This window comes from Elephantulus edwardii, unplaced genomic scaffold (assembly GCF_000299155.1).
Source record: "Elephantulus edwardii isolate Elephantulus edwardi_28Jun2011 unplaced genomic scaffold, EleEdw1.0 scaffold00267, whole genome shotgun sequence".
In the NCBI taxonomy this organism is placed as follows: domain Eukaryota; kingdom Metazoa; phylum Chordata; class Mammalia; order Macroscelidea; family Macroscelididae; genus Elephantulus; species Elephantulus edwardii.
Window position 1 is genome coordinate 992935 of NW_006400017.1, and position 20810 is coordinate 1013744.

A 20810-nucleotide genomic window follows, 5' to 3' on the forward strand; every position below is an offset into this window, starting at 1 on the left:
CACTATGAGTCACAGGCAACTCGACGGCACATAACAACAACAACAACAACAACAACAATGTGGAAGGTGGCCCCCCCATGTTCTTTATCTTCTCCTTCAAAGACAGCTTTCATTTAACATAACAACAACAACAACAATATAAAACTGAAGAATCAACAGCAGATACTTTAAAGCATAGATGAGAGGGCTGGCAATCAGGGATATTAAGTAAATGACAGTGAATTAACTACAATAGAAACAATGAAGATAGTGCTGCAGTGTGGAGAATGCAACCAAGGCCTCTTCTGTTTGAACACATTAGAAGCTATTCTACTCTTTATAACTGTGTGTTGTGCTGTGTATTGTAGAGTCAGAATCGAACCATAGATGACTCTCTGGCTGGTTTTCAGAGGCAGTTAATCACGTGTGAGGAGATTGTCCATCCTTCTCCTGTGGAGCAGCTGGTAGCCTCGAACCACATGCCTTCTACATTGCAGTGCAGCTTCTTGCCACTAGGCCTCTAGCATTTTTCTAGGTTACCCATAATCAAGAATATAAGCTCCATGAGGGTAGGAAGTCATCTTTCTTATTCACCACATAGCCATGGAACTTAGTTCTTGTTATTTAAATATTGATTAAATGGATAAATTGGTATAGATAAAACATAATGTGAAGAATGAATGAATAACTGAGAAAAGCATTCCTCTGTAAAAAATTTACCAGTATGAATGTTTGGTGCAAGCTTCCTTTTACAAACTGCCTGGTAGTTGCGATGTCCTTTTATGCCTTTTCCATTATCAGAGCCAACTCCAAAGCAGCAGGCGCATTTTTAGGCCTGGCCTGCCTGGGTGGTAACAGTTTCTGGTGTGTTTCTGGGTAACATGGCACTAAAAATAGCATTTCTTCATAAAAGACAGTCTCTGTGAGCAGATGACCGAGTTGATGGCTCATGATGACCTTGGCTTCAGTGACCCTGAAGGAGAAGCAGGTGAGTGACTAAGATGAGTGACTATTCTGTGGAATGACAGGCCATTCCGGTACTTCCCTCAGTCCACACAGCTCAGTGCATTGGTATTTGGTGACATTCTTCAAACTCATGGGTAGGCTGTGGTGGTGTATGTAGGAAGTGAGCTAAAATGCTCACAGCTATTTGAGCTAAGAAAATCACCCCAAATTCTTGGAGTCCGCATGCTTTTGGAAGCCCAGGTAGTAATTGTGTTCTTCCTAGCTGATATGCTTCCTTATCCCTCTCGCTGAAGGTCCCTTCTGGCGATTCCTGATTAAGGACTGTATCTGAAATATGGAGTGAAGCTTAATATCAAGAAAAAAAGATTCTCATTACTGGGCTAATTGGCAGCACCATGATAGATGGAGAAGAGATTGAGATTGTTAACAATTTCAGCTTATTTACATTCACAATCAGCACTCTTGGAATCAGAAGTCAGGAAATCAAAAGACAAATTGCATTAGGAAAATCTGCGGTCAGGCCTCTCCAGAGTACTGAAGAGAGCAATGAGGCCCATCTAGAACCTAAGGTGCATCCAATCTCCAGCTGTGGTGCTGAAGAAGAGTATTAAATATATCATGGACTGCCAAGAGAACAAATAGGTCTGCCCTACAGAGGGTAAAACCAAGCTACTCCTTGGAGACAAGGATTTTGAAGCTATCTCACATGCATTGGTCATATTGCCAGGAGGGACATCATGCTTGGAAGGGTAGAGAGGGACAGCACAGGAGAGGAAGACCCAGGATGAGGTGGATTGACGTCAGGGGTAATGTCAGAAACAGTGAGACTGGCTCACAATATCGAAGCTATTGTGCCTAGGGTTATTAAATGAGTCAATTGCCTCGACAACCTATAACAACAACACAGCACGATACTCAACGTAGTGTTTTGCACACCAAATTGGTTTTGTTAGTTGCCATGGTACCAACTCCTACTCTCGATAGCTCCAGGTTCAAAAGAATGAATACTGTACAATTCTGCACTACTTTCTTGTTTTTGCTGCTTTTAGTGGAGTTGGATCCGATCCATAGCTGACCCTCCAGCGCATTTTCAGAGGCAGTAAATCATATAGGAAGAGAATGTTCGTCCTTTTCCCAGAGAGCAGCTGGTGGATTCAAACCTTGTACTTTTGGGTTGACCTAGACCAACAGAGCTCCCGTGGACTACTTTAGTACATAATATCTGTTTTGATTCACAGAGTTTTCACTAGCTGTTTTATGAGTAGATATCCAGGTCTTTCTAGTCTGTCTTAGTCTCAAAGTCCAATGAAACTAGTTCACCAATGGGTGGCTCTGCTAGTATTTGAAATACTGATGATACAATAATGTCCAGCATCACAGTAACATGTCAGCTGCCGCAGTACAACACCCTGCCAGATGACTGGTGGTGACACCCTACACATGCTCAGAAATCTCCTGCTTCTTTGTCCCTTAAGTTTTAACACAAACAAATGTTATCTTCTACATTGATTTTCCCTAATACCTCTCTCCCACCTAGATACAAAATCAGTCTTTCTCAATAATCACAAACCTTTTGCCCATTACACTGGCATATGTGTGCACATACAAACACACACATATATACACATAAAATAAAGAAAACAAACAATTTAATAACTACAAGGAGGCTGGGAGAGAGGATGATGTAGTGGTTCAAATCCTGATCACTGAGGCCACTAAACTTTACATTTCTAAATAGCAGGTGTGATTTTTTAAAAAAAGTTGTTTATGTTTACCACAATAAGATAAAGGTAAATAATCCAATAGAAAAATGGGCACAGGATATGAACAGACAATACACCCTGGAAGACATTCAGATGGCCAACAAATACATGAAGAAATGTTCGCTTTTCCTCGCTACCCGCACAAGGGTCCATACGGTTGTTCTGGTTCCCGTTGTAACTTAAAAGGGAAACTTCCACAATGTCCGGAGCCCTTGATGTCCTGCAGATGAAGGAGGAGGATGTCCTCAAATTCCTTGCAGCAGGAACGCATTTGGGCTGCACCAACTTTGACTTCCAAATGGAACAGTACATCTACAAAAGGAAAAGTGATGGCATCTACATCATAAACCTGAAGAGGACCTGGGAGAAGCTACTCTTGGCTGCTCGCGCCATCGTTGCCATTGAAAATCCAGCTGATGTCAGTGTCATTTCCTCCAGAAATACAGGCCAGAGAGCTGTTCTGAAGTTTGCTGCTGCTACTGGGGCCACTCCTATTGCCGGGCGCTTCACTCCTGGAACCTTCACTAACCAGATCCAGGCAGCCTTCCGCGAGCCTCGTCTTGTGGTGGTTACTGATCCCAGGGCTGACCACCAGCCTCTGACAGAAGCATCTTATGTTAACTTGCCCACCATTGCCCTGTGTAACACAGATTCTCCTCTGCGTTATGTAGACATTGCTATCCCGTGCAACAACAAGGGAGTTCACTCTGTGGGTCTGATGTGGTGGATGCTGGCCCGGGAAGTCCTGCGCATGCGTGGCACGATCTCCCGGGAGCACCCGTGGGAGGTCATGCCCGATCTGTACTTCTACAGAGATCCGGAAGAGATTGAAAAGGAAGAACAGGCTGCTGCTGAAAAGGCTGTGACCAAGGAGGAGTTTCAGGGAGAATGGACCGCCCCTGCTCCTGAATTCACTGCTACTCAGCCTGAAGTGACAGACTGGTCCGAAGGCGTCCAGGTGCCCTCTGTGCCGATTCAGCAGTTCCCTACTGAAGACTGGAGTGCTCAGCCTGCAACTGAAGACTGGTCTGCAGCCCCCACTGCTCAGGCCACTGAGTGGGTGGGTACCACCACGGAATGGTCTTAAACTGTCTTTTATAAAGTGGAAATAAGGTTGATGGAAAATAAACAATGCGTTTCATAAAAAAAAAAGAAATGTTCAAAATCCCTAGCTCTAAGAGAGATACAAATCAAAACAGCTATGAGTTATCATCTCACCTCAGTCAGAAAGCAAAATTCAACAGAACAGCAAACAACAAATGCTGACAAGGTTGTGGAGAAACTGGAACCCATATTTACTGTTGGTGGAAGTGTAAAATAGTGCAACCACTGTGGAAGGCAGTGTGGTGCTTTCTCAAAAATTTGCAAATAGAGGTACCATTTGACCCAGCAATTCCACTACTGGGAAAAATCCTAAAGAGACCATAACCACCACCCAAGCAGATATATGCACACCCATGTTTATTGTGGCTTTGTTTCCAATAGCAAGGAGTTGGAAACAACCTAAGTGCTCATCAACAAACCAATGGATAGAGAAGCTGTGGCATATTCACACAATAGAATACTACGCTGCATTGAAAAACAAGGAACTCATGCAATATTATTCAAAATGGATGACCCTGGAGGACACAATGCTGAGTGAAATATCTTAGTCACACAGGGGCAAATACTGTATGGTGCCACTGTTTTAAAACAGGACTGACATCGGAGTTGGGAGGAGATTGAGAAAGATGGGATGAGTAATGTATAATGCATTGAAACAGATGAGGGAGAAAACTATTTAAAAGGGGTATGTGATTAGGTATTTTTGTCATGACAGGAGTCCACAGCGAAGGCTGCATAGTGGAGTGGACCTGGGGAGAGGGATTGTAAAACAATGAAAGAATTTTTCTTTTATTTTTTAAAGAGGGGAGTGTACTGGGGGCATGCGGAGGGGGGAGAAAAGTGCAACAGTGAATTAATGGAAATCCAAAGTCTCTGTAAATTTTCATTGAAATTAATAATAAAAATTTTAAAAAATTGTTTATGTTAGAGGAATCAAAGAAGGTTAATATATGATTATGCTATTGTATTCTTGACAGTTGAATATTTATTTACTTGTTCATGCCATTATTTGTTCTTCCACTCATTTCTCCCTTATTCATTCTGCAAGTGTGTGGAAATGTGAACAGGCAGGTGGTGAAAGGCAATCATAGCACATTCAGAACCTAATTGGTACTCCACATGAAGATATAGTAAATCTTGCCCTTAAGAGACTCTTGTTGTCAAAGGAAATCAAAAGCATTTAACCCCATGCTTTAGGGTTCTGATTTCAAACATGCACTTCAGTTCTCTAATAAAACATATCCAGAATAGTGTTACCCTCACAGCATAGCCTGTGACAATAGAAGGTGCATGTGGAATTGCATCAGAAAAACAAGCCCACAATCATTTATCTTTGATCAAGTTTCCACAAACACTACACCAATAACACTATACCTGACCCTTGCCACCTAAAACAACCTCTACTTTGTTACTATTTTCAAGGAGCCTTGGGGCGTAGTACCTGAAGTGTTGGACTGCTGACTGAAAAGTCTAGAGTGGAATCCATCAGCCATGCTATGGGAGAATGAGGAAGTAGTCTGGCCCTGTAAAGATTCACAATCTCAGATACTTGGTGGAGGGTTATCATGAGTCAGAGTCTACTAGAAGGCAGTGGGATTTGTGTTAATTCTTTGGTTTTTACCAAGAAATTCAATTTATTGGTGCACAGATTAAGAGAGGGCAGTGCTAACCAAGGTCTTCAGGAACCAACGGGAAATATCTGGGGATGTATTTCACTACACAACTGTCTGGAATGAGGCTCTCTGAGCCACCATGTCTTCAAACTCGTAGGCTTTAAACTTCGTAAAGCCCAGCTTTTTGGACATAAAGATTTATCCCACATGAATTTAAAAATCACCTCAAGAACAGGCTTGAGACATTGAATACTAATGAACAAAGACCAGATGGGCTTTGGGAGGATATCAAGAATATCATCCATGAAGAAAGCAAGAAGCCATTGCAAAGGTAGAGAAGGAAAGAAGGAAAGATCAAGTTAGATAGATGTCAGTAAAGACTCTGAATAGTGCACTAGAGTGCCAAGAAGGCAAAGAAAGCAAAGGCAAGAAATGAAGAAGTTAAGGAGCTAAGCAGAAAATATCAGAGGACAGTGCAGAAAGATAAAGTTATTATAATGAAATGTGCAAGGAGCTGGAGTCAGAAAATCAAAAGGGCCGAATTTGCTTCTCATTTCTTCACTTGTTCTTAGCCAAAAGGCCAAGAAGCGATTTGCTTGTCATTTCTTAAGCTGAAGGAACTGAAGAACAAATTCAAGCCTTGAGTTGCAATATTTAATGATGCTTTGGGCAGAACAGTGAATGATCCAGGAAGCATGAAAAGAAAATAAAAGGAGTATACAGAGTCACTGTTGTTGTTATGTGCTGTCAAGTCACCTGTGACTCATAGTGACCCTATGTATAACAGCACTAAAACCTGCTCTATCTTCTGCCAATCTTATTGTCTCTGACACACTTACCCCCATTACCCCAGTCACTGAATCTATCCATCTCATCAGGGATCTTGCTCTCTTGTGCTGTCCCTCCACCCTCGCAAGCATGACGTCCCTCTCCAAGAACTGGTCCCTCCTTGAAACATGTCCACAGTACGTCAGACGAAGATTCAGAATCCTTGCCTCCAAGGGGCAGGCTGTTCTCACCCTCTATAGGATGAACCTGTTTGTTCTCCTAGCAGTCTATGGTATATTCAATACTCTTCTCCAGCACCACAGCTCAAAGACATCAATTCTCCTTCTATCATCCCTAGTCATTGTCCAGCAAGTAAGTAATTGCAAAGACTATGACCTTGATCAGATGCACCTTAGTTTCCAGACTGACATCGTTGTTCTTCACTATTTTGGAGAGATTGCTGACAGAAGACTTTCCTGTCTGCTGGTACCAAGAGTGTTGATTGTGGAGCCAAGCAAATTGAAGCTATTAACAATCTCAATCTCTTTTTCATCTCTCATGATGTTGCCAATTGACCCAGTGGTGAGAATCTTTGTTTTCTTGATGTTGAGCTTCAATCTATATTGAAGATTGCAGTCCTTGACCCTCTGCAGCAAGCACTTCAGGTCTTCCTCAGTTTCAGCAAGCAAGGTTGTGTCATCTGCAAAGTACAGATTGTTGATGAGTCTTCCTCCAATCCTAATGCCACATTTCTCCTCATAGAGCCCAGCCTCCTGGATAATCTGTTCTGCATATAGATTGAAAAGATATGGAGATAGGACATATCCCTGGCATAAACCCTTCCCAATTTTGAACCAGAGTCACTGTACCAAAAAGAATTGGTTAGCACAGAAGAATTTCATGAAACAGTAAAGTTCAAGAAGCAATGGTAATGGAGGAGGAAGTTCAAGCTACTTTGAAGAAATTGGCAGAGAACAAGGCCCCAGGAATTGATGGAATACCAATTGACATATTTCGACAGATAGATGTTACCCTGGACGTGCTCCCCAGGTTATGCCAAGAAATCTGAAGGACAACTACCTGGTCAACTGACTGAATGAGATACATATTTGTTCCCATTCCAAAAAAGGGTGACAGGGTGGAAATTATCAAACAATATCACTGATATCATATGCAAGCAAAATCCTGCTGAAGATTATACAAAAATGACGGGAATAGTACATTGACAGAGAACTACCAGAAATACAGGCCAGGTTTAGAAGAAGCTGTGGCACCAGAGACATTATCACCAAAGCCAGATGGATCCTGGCCGAAAGCAAAGAGTACCAGAGAAATGTCTACCTGTGTTTCATTGACTATGCAAAAGCATTTGTGTGATCACAGCAAATGGTGCTTAACCTTAAGAAAAATGGGAATCCCAGAACACTTGATTGTGCTCATGTGAAACCTATACTTAGACCAGGAAGCAGTCCTCAGAACAGAACAAGGTTCAAAATCGGGGATGCGATCCCCGCCCAGGCACCTAGTCTCAGGATGGGCAAAGGAGACCCCAACAAACCGAGGGGCAAAATGTCCTCGAACGCCTTCTTTGTGCAGACGTGCCGAGAGGAGCACAAGAAGAAACATCCCGACTCGTCAGTCAACTTCGCCGAGTTCTCCAAGAAGTGCTCGGAGAGATGGAAGACCATGTCTGCAAAGGAAAAGTCGAAGTTTGAAGATATGGCAAAAACTGACAAAGCACGCTATGACAGGGAGATGAAAAATTATGTGCCTCCCAAAGGCGATAAGAAAGGAAAGAAAAAAGATCCAAATGCTCCCAAAAGGCCACCGTAAGTTACTTTTCAAAGCGACTGTATTGTCACTTATAGTTCTCTTTTCCCAGCCCCTTCAGTTTATTGAGCTTGTTGTTGCTTTTCAGGTCTGCCTTCTTCCTGTTTTGTTCTGAACATCGTCCAAAGATCAAAAGTGAACACCCAGGGCTGTCCATTGGGGATACTGCAAAGAAGTTGGGTGAAATGTGGTATGAACAATCAGCCAAAGATAAACAACCCTATGAACAGAAAGCAGCCAAGCTAAAAGAGAAATATGAGGATATTGCTGCATATCGTGCCAAGGGCAAAAGTGAAGCAGGGAAGAAAGGTCCTGTCAGACCAACAGGCTCAAAGAAGAAGAGTGAACCAGAAGATGAGGAGGAGGAAGAGGAAGAAGAAGATGAAGATGAGGAGGAAGAGGATGAAGATGAAGAATAAATGGCTCTCTTACGTGTGGAGTATGCGTGTGTGCTTAGGCAATTGTTAGCTAAGAATGTGAATTCAAGTGCAGCTCAATATTAGCTTCAGTATAAAAACTGTACAGAATTTTGTATAGGTGATAAAGATTCTTAGAGAAATACTTTTGTAAAATGCAGCTTGTAGCTTTCTGAGAGGCTACTACATACAGTTAGATTTTAAAGCTTCTGATGTTGAATGTTTCTAAATATTTAATGGTTCTTTAATTTCTTGTGTATGGTAGGTAGCACAGCAAACTCCTAGGAAATTAGTATCAATAGTAAATTTTGGGGTTTTTAGGATGTTGCATTTTGGTTTTTTTAAAAAAGTTTTGTAATAAAATTATGTATATTAAAAAAAATTGGGGATGCCTTCTTTCTCCATATCTTTTCAATCTATATGCAGAACAGGTCACCAAGAAAGCCGACCAAAATTACTAAGAACTAACACACCCTTTCTAGACTCCTTGCCCCCTCAGCAGTTCTCAGCCATCATTGACGGAAATTGATTTACCCCAGCTCAACACTCTTCGGAGATGCTTGGATAGCCTAGTTGTGCTCGGATGGCAAGAAGTTGTGCTGCCAACAAGGTACATGGTTCAAATCTTTCAGTTGCTCCACTGGAGAAAGATGAGCAATTTCTTTCCATGCAATTTACAGCTTCGGAAAACACAGCAGCTGTGAGTTGGCTTTAATGTAGCACATAACAACAATCCTTAAAATTTTGTGAGGTGTGTCCCAGAGATCCCCTATGGAATTAAAGCCTATTACCTACAGAGGGAATTTGCTTGACTATGCTCTGGTGGCCTAATGGTAAGAAGCTGCACTGCTAATCCCAAAGGCATGTGGTTCAAATCCAACAGCTGCTCCACAAAAGGATGGACAATCTCCTCCACTGTGACTTACTGTCTCTAAAAACCCACTGGAGTGTCAGGTATGGATCAGTTCTGACTAAATGGCACACAAAACATGCTTTCTAAAAGCAAGCTCTGGTGGCTTAGTGATAAGGAGTTGTAATGCCAACCTGAAAGCACATAGTTTAAAACCACCAGCTGCCCTGCAGGAAACAGATGGGAAATCTCCAGAGAGATGTGCTGCCTCTGAACACCTGCTGGTGAGTCAGCTATGAGTTGGCAGTTTCAACTCAAGCTACATAGCAACAGCAATGCTTTCCAAAGTGCTAAAGAGAAGTGATACAAAGTTAAAGACTAAGTCCAAGCCATGGCATTCTCAATTGCTTCCTATGCACCTGAAAGTTGGAAAATTAATAAACATAAAAGAAGAAGCATCGGGGCCTTTGAACTGTGGTGTTGACAAAGAGAACTGAATATCCCCTGGGCTGCCAAAAGAACAAACAAGCCAGTTTCGGAAGACATGCAATCAAGGTGCTCATTATGGGCAAGGCTAGTGAAACTTTTTTCTCACATGCTTTGAGCCCGTTATCAGGAGGGGCTAGTCCTTGGAAAAAAGACATCCTACTGGGAAAGGTGGAGGGTCAGAGAAAGAGAGGAAGACCCTTAACAAGATAGATTGGCACAGTGACCGTAACAATGGCCTGGGACATGACAATAGATCACCGAAGTGGCTCAGGATAGGGCAAAGTTCAGATGTGGTGTTCATAGAGTGCCAAGTCATAGTTGACTTGATAGCATGTAACAACGCTTTCCTTACCAGCTGTTTTTTCCTCCTTGTTTCAGGTCCCCACAAACTTAAGGATGTATCCTGAGATCACCTTCCACCCAAACATTTGCATCCAAATCTTTGCCACAGGTTCCACTTGCCGTAGCACTAATATCAGGTTAAATGCCCAGAGGCATACCTCAGCAACCCAGAGGGAAAACATTAATTTTATTTTATTTGAGTGAAAGTTTACAAAGCACGCTGGTTTTTTATCTGAATCATTCGTATACATTTTATCACATTAATTAGACTTGATTAATCTAATTCATTAATTCTAATATGTGATCATCCCTTATTGTTTATTGCCTTTACGTTTACCTAATTTATTTAATTTTTACAACCCTCTCATCCCTGTTAACCATCAAAGAATAATTTTGTATCTACACCTTTCTTTGTAATAGTAGAATTAGTGGTGAAAAATTTTTCTGCTAACTCAAAGGTACACGGTTCTAATCTATAAGCTGCTCTGTGGGAGAAAGATGAGCAATCTCCTCCACCTCCTCCTTCCTGCCTCTGAAAACCCACTGGAAGGTAAGCTATGGATCAGTTGTGACTTGAGTGTACTCAACAACAACAATACAATAATGATGCTTTTGGACTAACTTATGTCACTCATCATCATTTGCTCTAGATTCATCCATGTTGTTTCATGTTTCAACAATTCTTTTTCATATTTTAGTGTTGCATAATATTCCACAGTGTGAACACACCATAGTTTCTTTAGGGAACGCTAGTGGCCTAGACTACAGGGAGTTGTGCTAATAACCCAAAGCCATGCTCTCTGGCAATTTGAATTCAGTATCCAGTCTGCAGGAGAAAGACGGACAATCGCTTCCCAGGCAATTTACTCTTAGAAACCCAATGACATATCAGCTATGAGTCAGTTCCAACTCAATGACTACAAGAGGATGAGTGACCGTAGTTCTTTAGCCATTTGTCCATTACATTGTTTCCATCGCTTCCCTGTTGTAAATAATGCTGCAATTAAACTGGGTATGCATCTATGCTTTCATTTCTTGAGGACATTTTTACTTGTAAGTGGGATTACTGGATATTTCTAGTGCCATTTCCTCTGAAAGCACCAAGCTGCTTTCCATAGTGGTTGTACCAGTTTATATATTCTCACTACCTATGGATTAGAATTCTAATCTCTCTGCACATCCTTGCTAGTATTTCTTGCCTACCTTCTTATTACACTTTGCTATTGTTGATAGTATAAGACGATATCTCATTGTTATTTTGATTTGCATCTTTCTATTAGCTAATGATTTTAAGCATTTCTTCGTGTGTTTGACAATCATCTGAATGTCTCCTTTGGTGAAATTTCTTTTCATACTCATGGCTCATTTTGTAATTTGAGCTGCTTGTATTTTCTCCTGTAGAGTTGTTGGAGGTTTCTATAAAGTTTAGAGATAAATTCCTTGTCAGATATGTCATTGCCAAATATTTTCCCCCAGATGTATCGATTCTTTTGAGTCTTTTGGAGAAGTTTTTTGATGCACATAAGGCTTAATTTTTAGGAGGTTCCATCCATCTAGTTTATCCTGTTCTGATTGTGTGTATCATGCCATAGGTTAGAGCGTCTATGTTTACCCCTTCCTCTGGTCACGAACTTCTTGTTCTAGCTATAGGTTTCATATGAGCACGATTAAGTGTTCTGGGATTCCAATTCTTCTCAATAATGGGCATAATTTTTTGTGATCCACACAGTCAAATGCCTTTGTATTGTCAATAAAAAACAAATAGACATCCTTCTGGTATTATTCTGCTTTTTTGCCAAGATCCATTTGATATCAGCAATGATATCCCTGGTGCCATGGCTTCTTCTAAATCCAAATTTAATTGCTGCCGATTCTCTTTAAATGTACTGTTCTAGTGTTGTTGTTTTTTTAATAATCTTCAACAAGATTTTGCTTGTATCAAAGGTGGCTGATTTTAATCTGTGGCACTCAGGCCTGGTTTTAATTGGTTTTGGTCAAACATTCTTCTAAGTGGTATAGCACTGGTCGCTGTACAGAGGTAACTCATGGTTGCTGGGATACTAAACACTGTGACACTGATGTGTCAAATGCTATAATGGTTGTGTTTGGTGGAACTCACAGATTAAAACAAGCTTGGAAGCAGGAATGGCATCCACTTCCAAAATAGCTTGCCTCCGGAAACACTATGAACTTGAAGAAAGGATGAAACTTATACAAGTGTTCAGGTCTTTCGTTCATAGGGTCTCTATGAGTCATTTACAATGTGACTGCACTTAACAACAATAACAACAACAACAACAACATGATATTAATTATATTATTTGATGATTCACACATTCTGTTGGGACTCACCTTTTTTTAGGAATGAAAATAAATATGGGTCTCTTCCAGTCAGTTGGCCAGGTAGCTGTCCTCCAGATTTCTTGACACAAACTAGTGAGCATATCCAGGATTGAATACGGCAATTGGCATTCCCTCAATTCCTGCGTCCTAATTTTTGCTGAACTTCTTTTATTACCATCAGTTCTAAAGTTGCTGGGTTTAAAATCTAAGAGTGTATGTAGTGCTACATTCTTTCTCCCTGCTTATTCAATGCGTATGCTGGACAAATGATTTGAGAAACTGGGCTTTATATAGAAGACTATGACGTCAGGATAGGAGGAAACACATCAACCACACATCTGCATTTGTGCAGATGATACAACCTTGCTTGCTGAAAGTGAGGAGGACTTGAACTGCTTGCCACAGAAGATCAAAGACTACAGTCTTCAATTTGGATTAAATCTCAATATTAAGAAAGCAAAAATCCTTACGACCAGACCAATAAGCATCATGATAGATGAAGAAAAAAGTTGGTGTTATCAATGATTTCATCTTACTTGGATACACAATCTACACCCATGGAAATAGCAGTCCAGAGATCAAAAGATTAATTGCATTAGGAAAATCTTCTGTCAGAGATCTCTCCAGAATACTAAAAAAAACAATGGTATCAGTTCAAAGATAGAGGTGATAAAGGTGTATCTGATCCAAGCCATGGTCTTCTCAATTGTTCGCTATGTATGTAAAAGTTGTATAATGACTAAGAATGACAAGTATAAAAAATCAATGTATTTGAGTTGTGTTGGAGAAGAGTATTGACTATCCCAAGAGAATAACCAGGTCCTGGAGAAAATGATGCCAGGGTGCTCCTTTGAAGCAAGGATGGTGACATTCCATCTCACCTAGGAGCCATTCCTTGAGAAGGGACATCATAATTGGAAAGTGGAGGGTTAGTGTAATAGAGGAAACTCCTCAAAAAGATGGAGTGACACAGTGACCGGAACAATGATCACAAGCATGTTGGCAGTGTCGTTATGACCAGCAGAAGACTCAATGGCATGTAACAACAAATAACAATGTTTACCACAATTTTTTCCTTTGATGATCTTTATTGTTTTAGGTTTTATGCCCAGATCCTTGATCTATCTTTTATGTTTTGTGTGGTATGGATCTCATTTCCTTTTTCTGCAAATATCCAATTTTGCCAGAATCATTTTTTTTAAAAGTCTGTCTTAGCTCCATTTAATGTATTTCATCTCTTTATCAGTTGTTGATAGAATTAGTTGGATTGCTTTAGTCTTAAAAATTACATCATTGTTCCTCAGTGTTTTGGAGAGAATCTAGGTAGCAGACTTGCCCAAAGCAATACACCTCTTGACCGCCTGACTGCTGCTACCCAGGATATTAATTGTGGATCCAAGTAAGATGAAATCATTGCCAATTTCAATCCTTTCTCCATCAATAATAATGTTGCCTTTTGGCCCAGAGGTGAGGACCTTTGTTTTTTGATGTTAAAATGCCTCTGATTTCTTTTTCTTATCTTATTGCTCTGGCTAGGATCCAGAAGAAAAGCATTGTAGTAGTCAAGAACATGCGTATTCACAATGTGGTAGAAACTGCAAAATAAGCTGTATAATTCATAAAAGAAAAACCACAATTCTGTTTGTCCCATGTCAGTGTAAACATCACAGCTTTTTTATCAAGACAGAGAACAGAAAATAAAATCTTGGCTGATGTATCTCTTATTGAAAATACCTGTCAACACATATGAAGTAGTCTTGGGGGGAAAAAAATCCAACCTGTTTTTGATAAAACTGATAGATCTGACCTCTGACTCACAGAAAACAGAGGGAACTGAACAATGTGTTAGATGTCACCATGTCAATGTAATCAGTATTTGCAAACAAATCCGAATTTCCTATGTTTGTTGCTTTATCTTAGGAACTGATACAGGAAAATGACTGGGTTTCTTCAACAAATTAAGTTACAAATAAAGAAAAAGAGAGATGGCAGGAAACGTATAGATTAAAAAAAATGTTTTAGAACCCTATGAAGCCTTTTTATGAAGATGGCATTGAAAATGAAGAAGGAAGCGCCTACCTTTCCCAAAGCCCAAGTGAAGGTATGAAAGGCCAATAAGGAAGTCCTGAAAAGCATCTGCAACTGCACACACACACACACACACACACACACACACACACATCCACACTGAGACACTGAAGGTAATCCAAAACATCCCTGAAGAGCAGCCCCTAAAGAAACCAGCTTGACCATTATGCCATTGTCAAGTTTTCTTTGACCACCACGTCAGTCATGAAGAAGATAAAAGATAACAAAACACTTGTGCTCATTGTGAACATCAAGGCCAACAAGCACCAGATCAACCAAGCAGTGAGGAAGCTCTATGACACTAATGTGGCCAAGGTCAACATGCTGATCAGGCCTGATGGAGAGAAGGCATCTGTTCAACCTGCTTCTGATTATGATGCTTTGTATATTGCCAACAGAATTGGGACCATCTAAACAGTCCAGCTGGCTAATTCTAAATATGCATTTCTCTCACCTCTACACATACATGCTCAACACATGTTCGTGCACAATCACACTTTTAAAAATCCTTGTATAAAAAAAAATCCGGGGAGCTCTGGTGGCCTAGTGGCAAGAAGCTGCACTGCAATCCCAGAGGCGCATGGTTCGAATCCACCAGATGCTCTGCCGGGAAAGGAGGGACAATCTCCTCTTGTACCTGTCAGATCTGATCTGACGGTACACAGACACACACACACACACAAAATAATAAAAAAATAAAAAAAGGAATAAAATCCTTGTATAATTGTAGTACAATAAATGGAATATATTACAGTGTTCAATTTTATGAGCTTTGATGTATGTAAACACCCGTAAAAAGAGCACCACAAAAAAGACTGTGAACTTATTCATCATCTCAAAATATTTTCTATACCACACTCTGTAAACTCTTCTACTTCCATTTCAGCACCTCATAAGAAAGATTGTTCTTTATAGTCTTGCTTCGTGAAAGTGAGGACTTGAAATGCATGCAGCAGAAGATCAAGAACTACCACTTTCAATACGGATTACCTCTCAACATCAAGAAAACACAGGTCCTTACCATTGGGACAATAGACAGCATCATGAAAGATAGAGAAAGGATTGAAATTGTCAAGGATTTCATCTTAGTTGGATTCTCAACCAACACTCTTGGTACCAGTAGTCAGGAAATCAGAAGATGCATTGCTTAGGTCAAGTCTGTTGTCAAGGACTTCTCAAAAATACTAAAATACAATGCCCTTTCTATGTATCTGAGAGCTAGACAATGAATAAGGATGACAGAAGAATTGATGCCTTTGAGTTGTGGTGCTAGAGAAGAGTACTGAATGTCCCATAGACTGCCAACAGAACAAACTGGTATGTCCTGGAAAAAGTGCAGCCAGAGTGCTCCTTTGAGGCAAGGATGGCAAAACTTCATCTCTCATATTCTGGACATGGTCCTAGGAAAGACTACTTATTCCTTGGAAAGGGATATTATGCTTTGAAAGATGGAGAGTCAGTGAAAGAGAAGAAGACTCTCAATGAGAGGAATTGACACAGTGGCTTCAGCAACGGGCTCAAACGTGTCAGAGATGAATAAGATGTCACAGGATTGGACAGGGTTTAAGTCAGCTATTCATAGGGTCATTATGAGTCATACTTAACTTGACAATATTGTTGTTGTTATGTGCCTTTGAGTCGCCTGTCACTCATAGTGACCCTGTGTACAATGGCCCTGAAACCTGCTTTATCCTGTGCCAACTTTACTGTCTCTGATACACCTAGCCTCATTACCCGAGTCACTGAATCATTCTATCTCATAATAAATGAAATAAAACAGTATGCACTGTTCCACCCCTTCTTTCACTCAGTATAACGATTTTGAAATTAATCCATGTTGTTGCAAGTATCAATAGTATACTCCTTTTTATGGCAGAGTAACATTAGATTGTTTGCATGTAGCACAATTTGTTGATTCATTCATCTGTTAATAAATATTTGGGTTGTTTCCAGTTTGAGGCAATTACCAATAAGGAGGTTATAAACATTCCTGTAAAGTCTCTCTGTAGCCTTCGTGTGGTTATATATAGTTGTTCAGTGCTGCTGAGTTGGCTCTGATTCATAGTTATGCTTGTTGTTGTTGACATATAATAAAACAAAACCATGTCCGAGATCCAGCGCAAACCCCACAGCCTCTGCCTACCTCATTGAGGGCTCTCTTTCACTAACCCTCCACTTTTCCGAGCATGATATTCTTTTCTAAGAGTTAGCCATTCCTGGTAACATGCCCCTCCCCCTCCAGAAAAAAGGTAGTTGTTTTATGGCAGGCCTTTAACTTTGTAAGAAACTAGCAAACTATTTCTCAAAGTGGGTGCTCTTTTACATTCTTTCTAACAGTGTTTAAAAATTTAAAAAAAAAATTTAGGAGAGTTCCAGTTGCTTCACATCTTAGCCAACACTTGGTATGATTTTTTAAGACTCTCTAGATCTAAAAATGATTGTCCAAACAGAGCAAGGGAATACTACATGACTTAATTAAAATCAAGAAAGGTGGTGTCAAGAATATATCTTGTCTCTACACTTGTTCAATGTGTGAACTGAACAAATCATTTGGGAAGTGGGACTTTTTTTTTTTTCACTCTTTAAGGTGTGCACTTTTATTCAACTGGTCTCAAGTCAGTGTACAGGTAAAGCCCTGGCTGCCTCCACATCTCAGCCACCCCAGGGAGACCAAAAGCCTTCATATTTCTAAAGTTGAGGGAAAGGGAAAGGGCCCCCAAAAAGTAGGGCCACTAATGGCTGACTATTGAAAAAAAACAAAAACTAAAGAACAAGTATTAAGGCGGAAGATTTTTTAACCAAAAAAAAAAACCTGGTTAAGGTATAATTTACATAAAAGCAATGCTCCCCGCCACCCCTGTCCATGCGTGGACCCGGGTGAGGGATGGGGCTTTTCTGCTTAGGGGAAGGGAGAGGCTTCTGGAAAGGCAGGAGCTTCCTGTCACATAGCCATGTTGATTATTTGGAATGATTATTTTAAAAAAGAGAACAATGTACAATCAAAGTCCTGGGCCACATTGGAGAACTGGGGGAATTCTTGCTCCACACCAACTGCTGTCACCCTCACCGTTCCAGTTTTTAAATCCTGAGTCAAGCGCAAAAAAAAAAAAAAATTAAAATTAAAAAATTTAAAAAAGAAACAAAAAAGTAACAAATAAAGCCATGCCAATTCTCATCCTTTGGTTTTTTTTCTGCGCAAGTTAGGTTTTTTTATCAAGAAAGGGTGTAACGCAACTAAACAGTCTGCCTAGAAGCATTTGCGGTGGACGATGGAGGGGCCAGACTCGTCGTACTCCTGCTTGCTGATCCACATCTGCTGGAAGGTGGACAGAGAGGCCAGGATGGAGCCACCGATCCACACGGAGTATTTGCGCTCAGGGGGAGTGATGATCTTGATCTTCATCGTGCTGGGGGCCAGCGCTGTGATCTCCTTCTGCATCCTGTCGGCGATGCCTGGGTACATGGTGGTACCACCAGACAGCACTGTGTCGGCGTAGAGGTCCTTGCGGATGTCAACATCACACTTCATGATGGAGTTGAAGGTAGTTTCATGGATGCCACAAGACTCCATGCCGAGGAAGGAGGGCTGGAAGAGTGCCTCGGGGCAGTGGAAACGCTCATTGCGGATGGTGATGACCTACCTGCCCATCGGGCAGCTCGTAGCTCTTCTCCAAGGAGGAAGAGGAAGCCGCCGTGGCCATCTCCTGCTCGAAGTCCAGGGCAACGTAACAATTTCTCCTTGATGTCACGCACAATTTCCCGCTCAGCCGTGGTGGTGAAGCTGTAGCCTCGCTCGGTGAGGATCTTCATGAGGTAGTCTGTCAGGTCCCGGCCAGCCAGGTCCAGACGCAGGATGGCATGGGGGAGGGCGTACCCCTCATAAATGGGCACAGTGTGGGTGACCCCATCGCCGGAATCCATCACAATGCCAGTGGTTCGGCCAGAGGCATACAGGGACAGCACGGCCTGGATGGCAACGTACATGGCAGGGGTGTTGAAGGTCTCGAACATGATCTGGGTCATCTTCTCCCGGTTAGCCTTGGGGTTCAGGGGGGCCTCCGTCAGCAGCACAGGGTGCTCTTCGGGGGCCACACGCAGCTCGCTGTAGAAGGTGTGGTGCCAGATCTTCTCCATGTCGTCCCAGTTGGTGACAATGCCGTGCTCGATGGGGTACTTGAGGGTCAGGATGCCTCTCTTGCTCTGGGCTTCGTCTCCCACGTAGGAGTCCTTCTGGCCCATGCCCACCATCACGCCCTGGTGCCGAGGGCGCCCCATGATGGAGGGGAAGACAGCCCGGGGGGCGTCGTCGCCTGCGAAGCCAGCCTTGCACATGCCGGAGCCATTGTCGACCACGAGCGCAGCGATGTCTCCATCCATGGTGAGCTGGGGGTGGCGGGTGTGAACCGGCGGCGGTGGCTATGCGAAGGGGCCTGTGCTCCGGGGCGGACGAGGTGTCAGCTGTGAGAAGTGGGACTTTTTAAAGAAGAATATGGCATCAGGAACAGAAGAAGATGCATCAACAAACTACATTATGCAGATGGCACACTCTTGCTTACTTGGAAACGAGGAACACTGCAGAAGATCAAACAATACAGCCTTCAAAAACCCCCCCCCACAAGCCCGATACAGCCTTCAATATGGATTTAATCTTAACATTGAGAAGACAAAAATCCTCACCACTAAAAAGGAAAGAAAATAAAAAAATTAAAAAAAGAAATACTTTTTTTTAAAGATTGAGTGTCAATTATTTCATCTTACTGGGATCCACAGTCAGCAAAGTTGGTACTAGCAGTCAAGAGATCAAGAGACATATTGCGCTGGGCGAGCCTGCTGTCATGTACCTCTCCAAAGTTCTAAGGAGCAATGATGTCGGTTTAAAGACCAAGGTGTGTCTGATTAAGGCCATGGTCTTTTCAATCACCTATTCTGCTTCTGAGAGCTGAGTTTTTGAGTACCAAATAGTCCATGGACTGCCAAAAGATTAAACAGATATGCCTTGGAGAAAGTGAAACCAGAATGATCCTTAGAGGCCAGGATGGCCAAGCCTTCTGACAACAATTCTTGGAAGTAGACATTATCCTGCCTGTTTCATAGATCAAGAAACCCATTGATACTTGTTTGTTGTTATGTGCCATCAAGTCACCTGCAACCCATAGCTCTGAAGCCTGCTCTGTCCTGAGCCAGTCTCACTAATTCCGACACACTTACCCTCATTGCCCCAGTCACTGTATCAAGGCATCTCATCTGGGGTCTTCCTCTCCTGCCCTGTCCTTCCACCCTTCCAAGCATGATGCCCTTCTCCAAGGACCGGTTTAGAGAGACAAAATACTTGTTTAAAGGCCCCTTCCCCAAGTTGCTTTCACAGAGATTTGCATGTTATTCTCTCTAGGGTGCAACTTTCTTGATTTTAAACTAAGGTGGATGTTGTTGTTGATGATGATGATTGTCTTCAAGTCGAGCACGACTCATAGCGACCCTATGAACAAAAGGCCTGAAGCCCTTCTACAACTATCAACATTTATCAAAAATCATAGAGTTTCCGGAGGCATGTTGTTTAGGAAGTGGATGCCACCCCAGCTCCCAAATCTGTCCATAGTATGTTACCTTTGTCATCCACCTTGTTGTTACGTGCCTTGTTGGTCAAGGTGGACCAAGGTTTAAAATCAGAAGAGGTTTGCCTCAGGGTTGTATCTTTCCACTATAACTATTCAATATGTAGGGAGCTCTGGTGGCCTGCTGGTAGGAAGCTGCACAGCAATCTTGAAGGTAGGTGATTTGAATCCATCAGGTGCTCTGTGGGAGAAGGATAAACAATCTCCCCTTGGCAATTTTACTGCCTGTGAAAACCTGCTGGAGGTTAGCTGTGAGTTGGTTCTGACTTAACAGCACGCAACAGCAACAGTTCAATATGTGGGTATGGAGCTGTGCTGCCAGCCCAGAGGCAGGCAGTTCCACTCCACCAGCTGTTCCACCCAAGAAAGATGTGGCGTCTCCTCCATTGTGATTTACAGTTTCTCAAAACCCACTTCAGGGTCCATCTATGTTTCAGTTCTGACTTGATGGAACATAACAACATCAATAGCATTTAATATGTAGACTTCTGCAAATAATCTAAGAAAGTGGATTGAATGAGAAAGAATGTGGCCAGGAAGACAATCTGCATTAGGCAGATGACATAATCTTGCTTATGGAAAGTGAACAACTGAAGCACTTACTGAAGAAGATCAAAGACTATATTGCTGCTGTTGTTGTTAGGAGC

At 41.8% G+C, this 20810-nt stretch overlaps 1 protein-coding gene and 1 pseudogene across 2 annotated transcripts; one reads left to right on the plus strand and one right to left on the minus strand.

Annotated features, from left to right (window-relative positions):
* The first annotated feature begins 7725 nt into the window (after nucleotides 1-7725).
* LOC102844583 (high mobility group protein B2-like) lies at nucleotides 7726-8821 on the plus strand. Its single transcript, XM_006899760.1, has 2 exons — nucleotides 7726-8022; nucleotides 8112-8821. The coding sequence occupies exons 1-2, from the start codon at nucleotides 7727-7729 to the stop codon at nucleotides 8440-8442; spliced, it is 627 nt and encodes a 208-aa protein (XP_006899822.1). The 5' UTR covers nucleotide 7726; the 3' UTR covers nucleotides 8443-8821.
* Nucleotides 8822-17798: 8977 nt separating this feature from the next.
* On the minus strand, nucleotides 17799-18928 carry LOC102844993 (annotated as a pseudogene). Its single transcript, XR_439001.1, has one exon. The product of XR_439001.1 is annotated as an actin, cytoplasmic 1-like (transcript).
* Between the last annotated feature and the right edge of the window lie 1882 nt (nucleotides 18929-20810).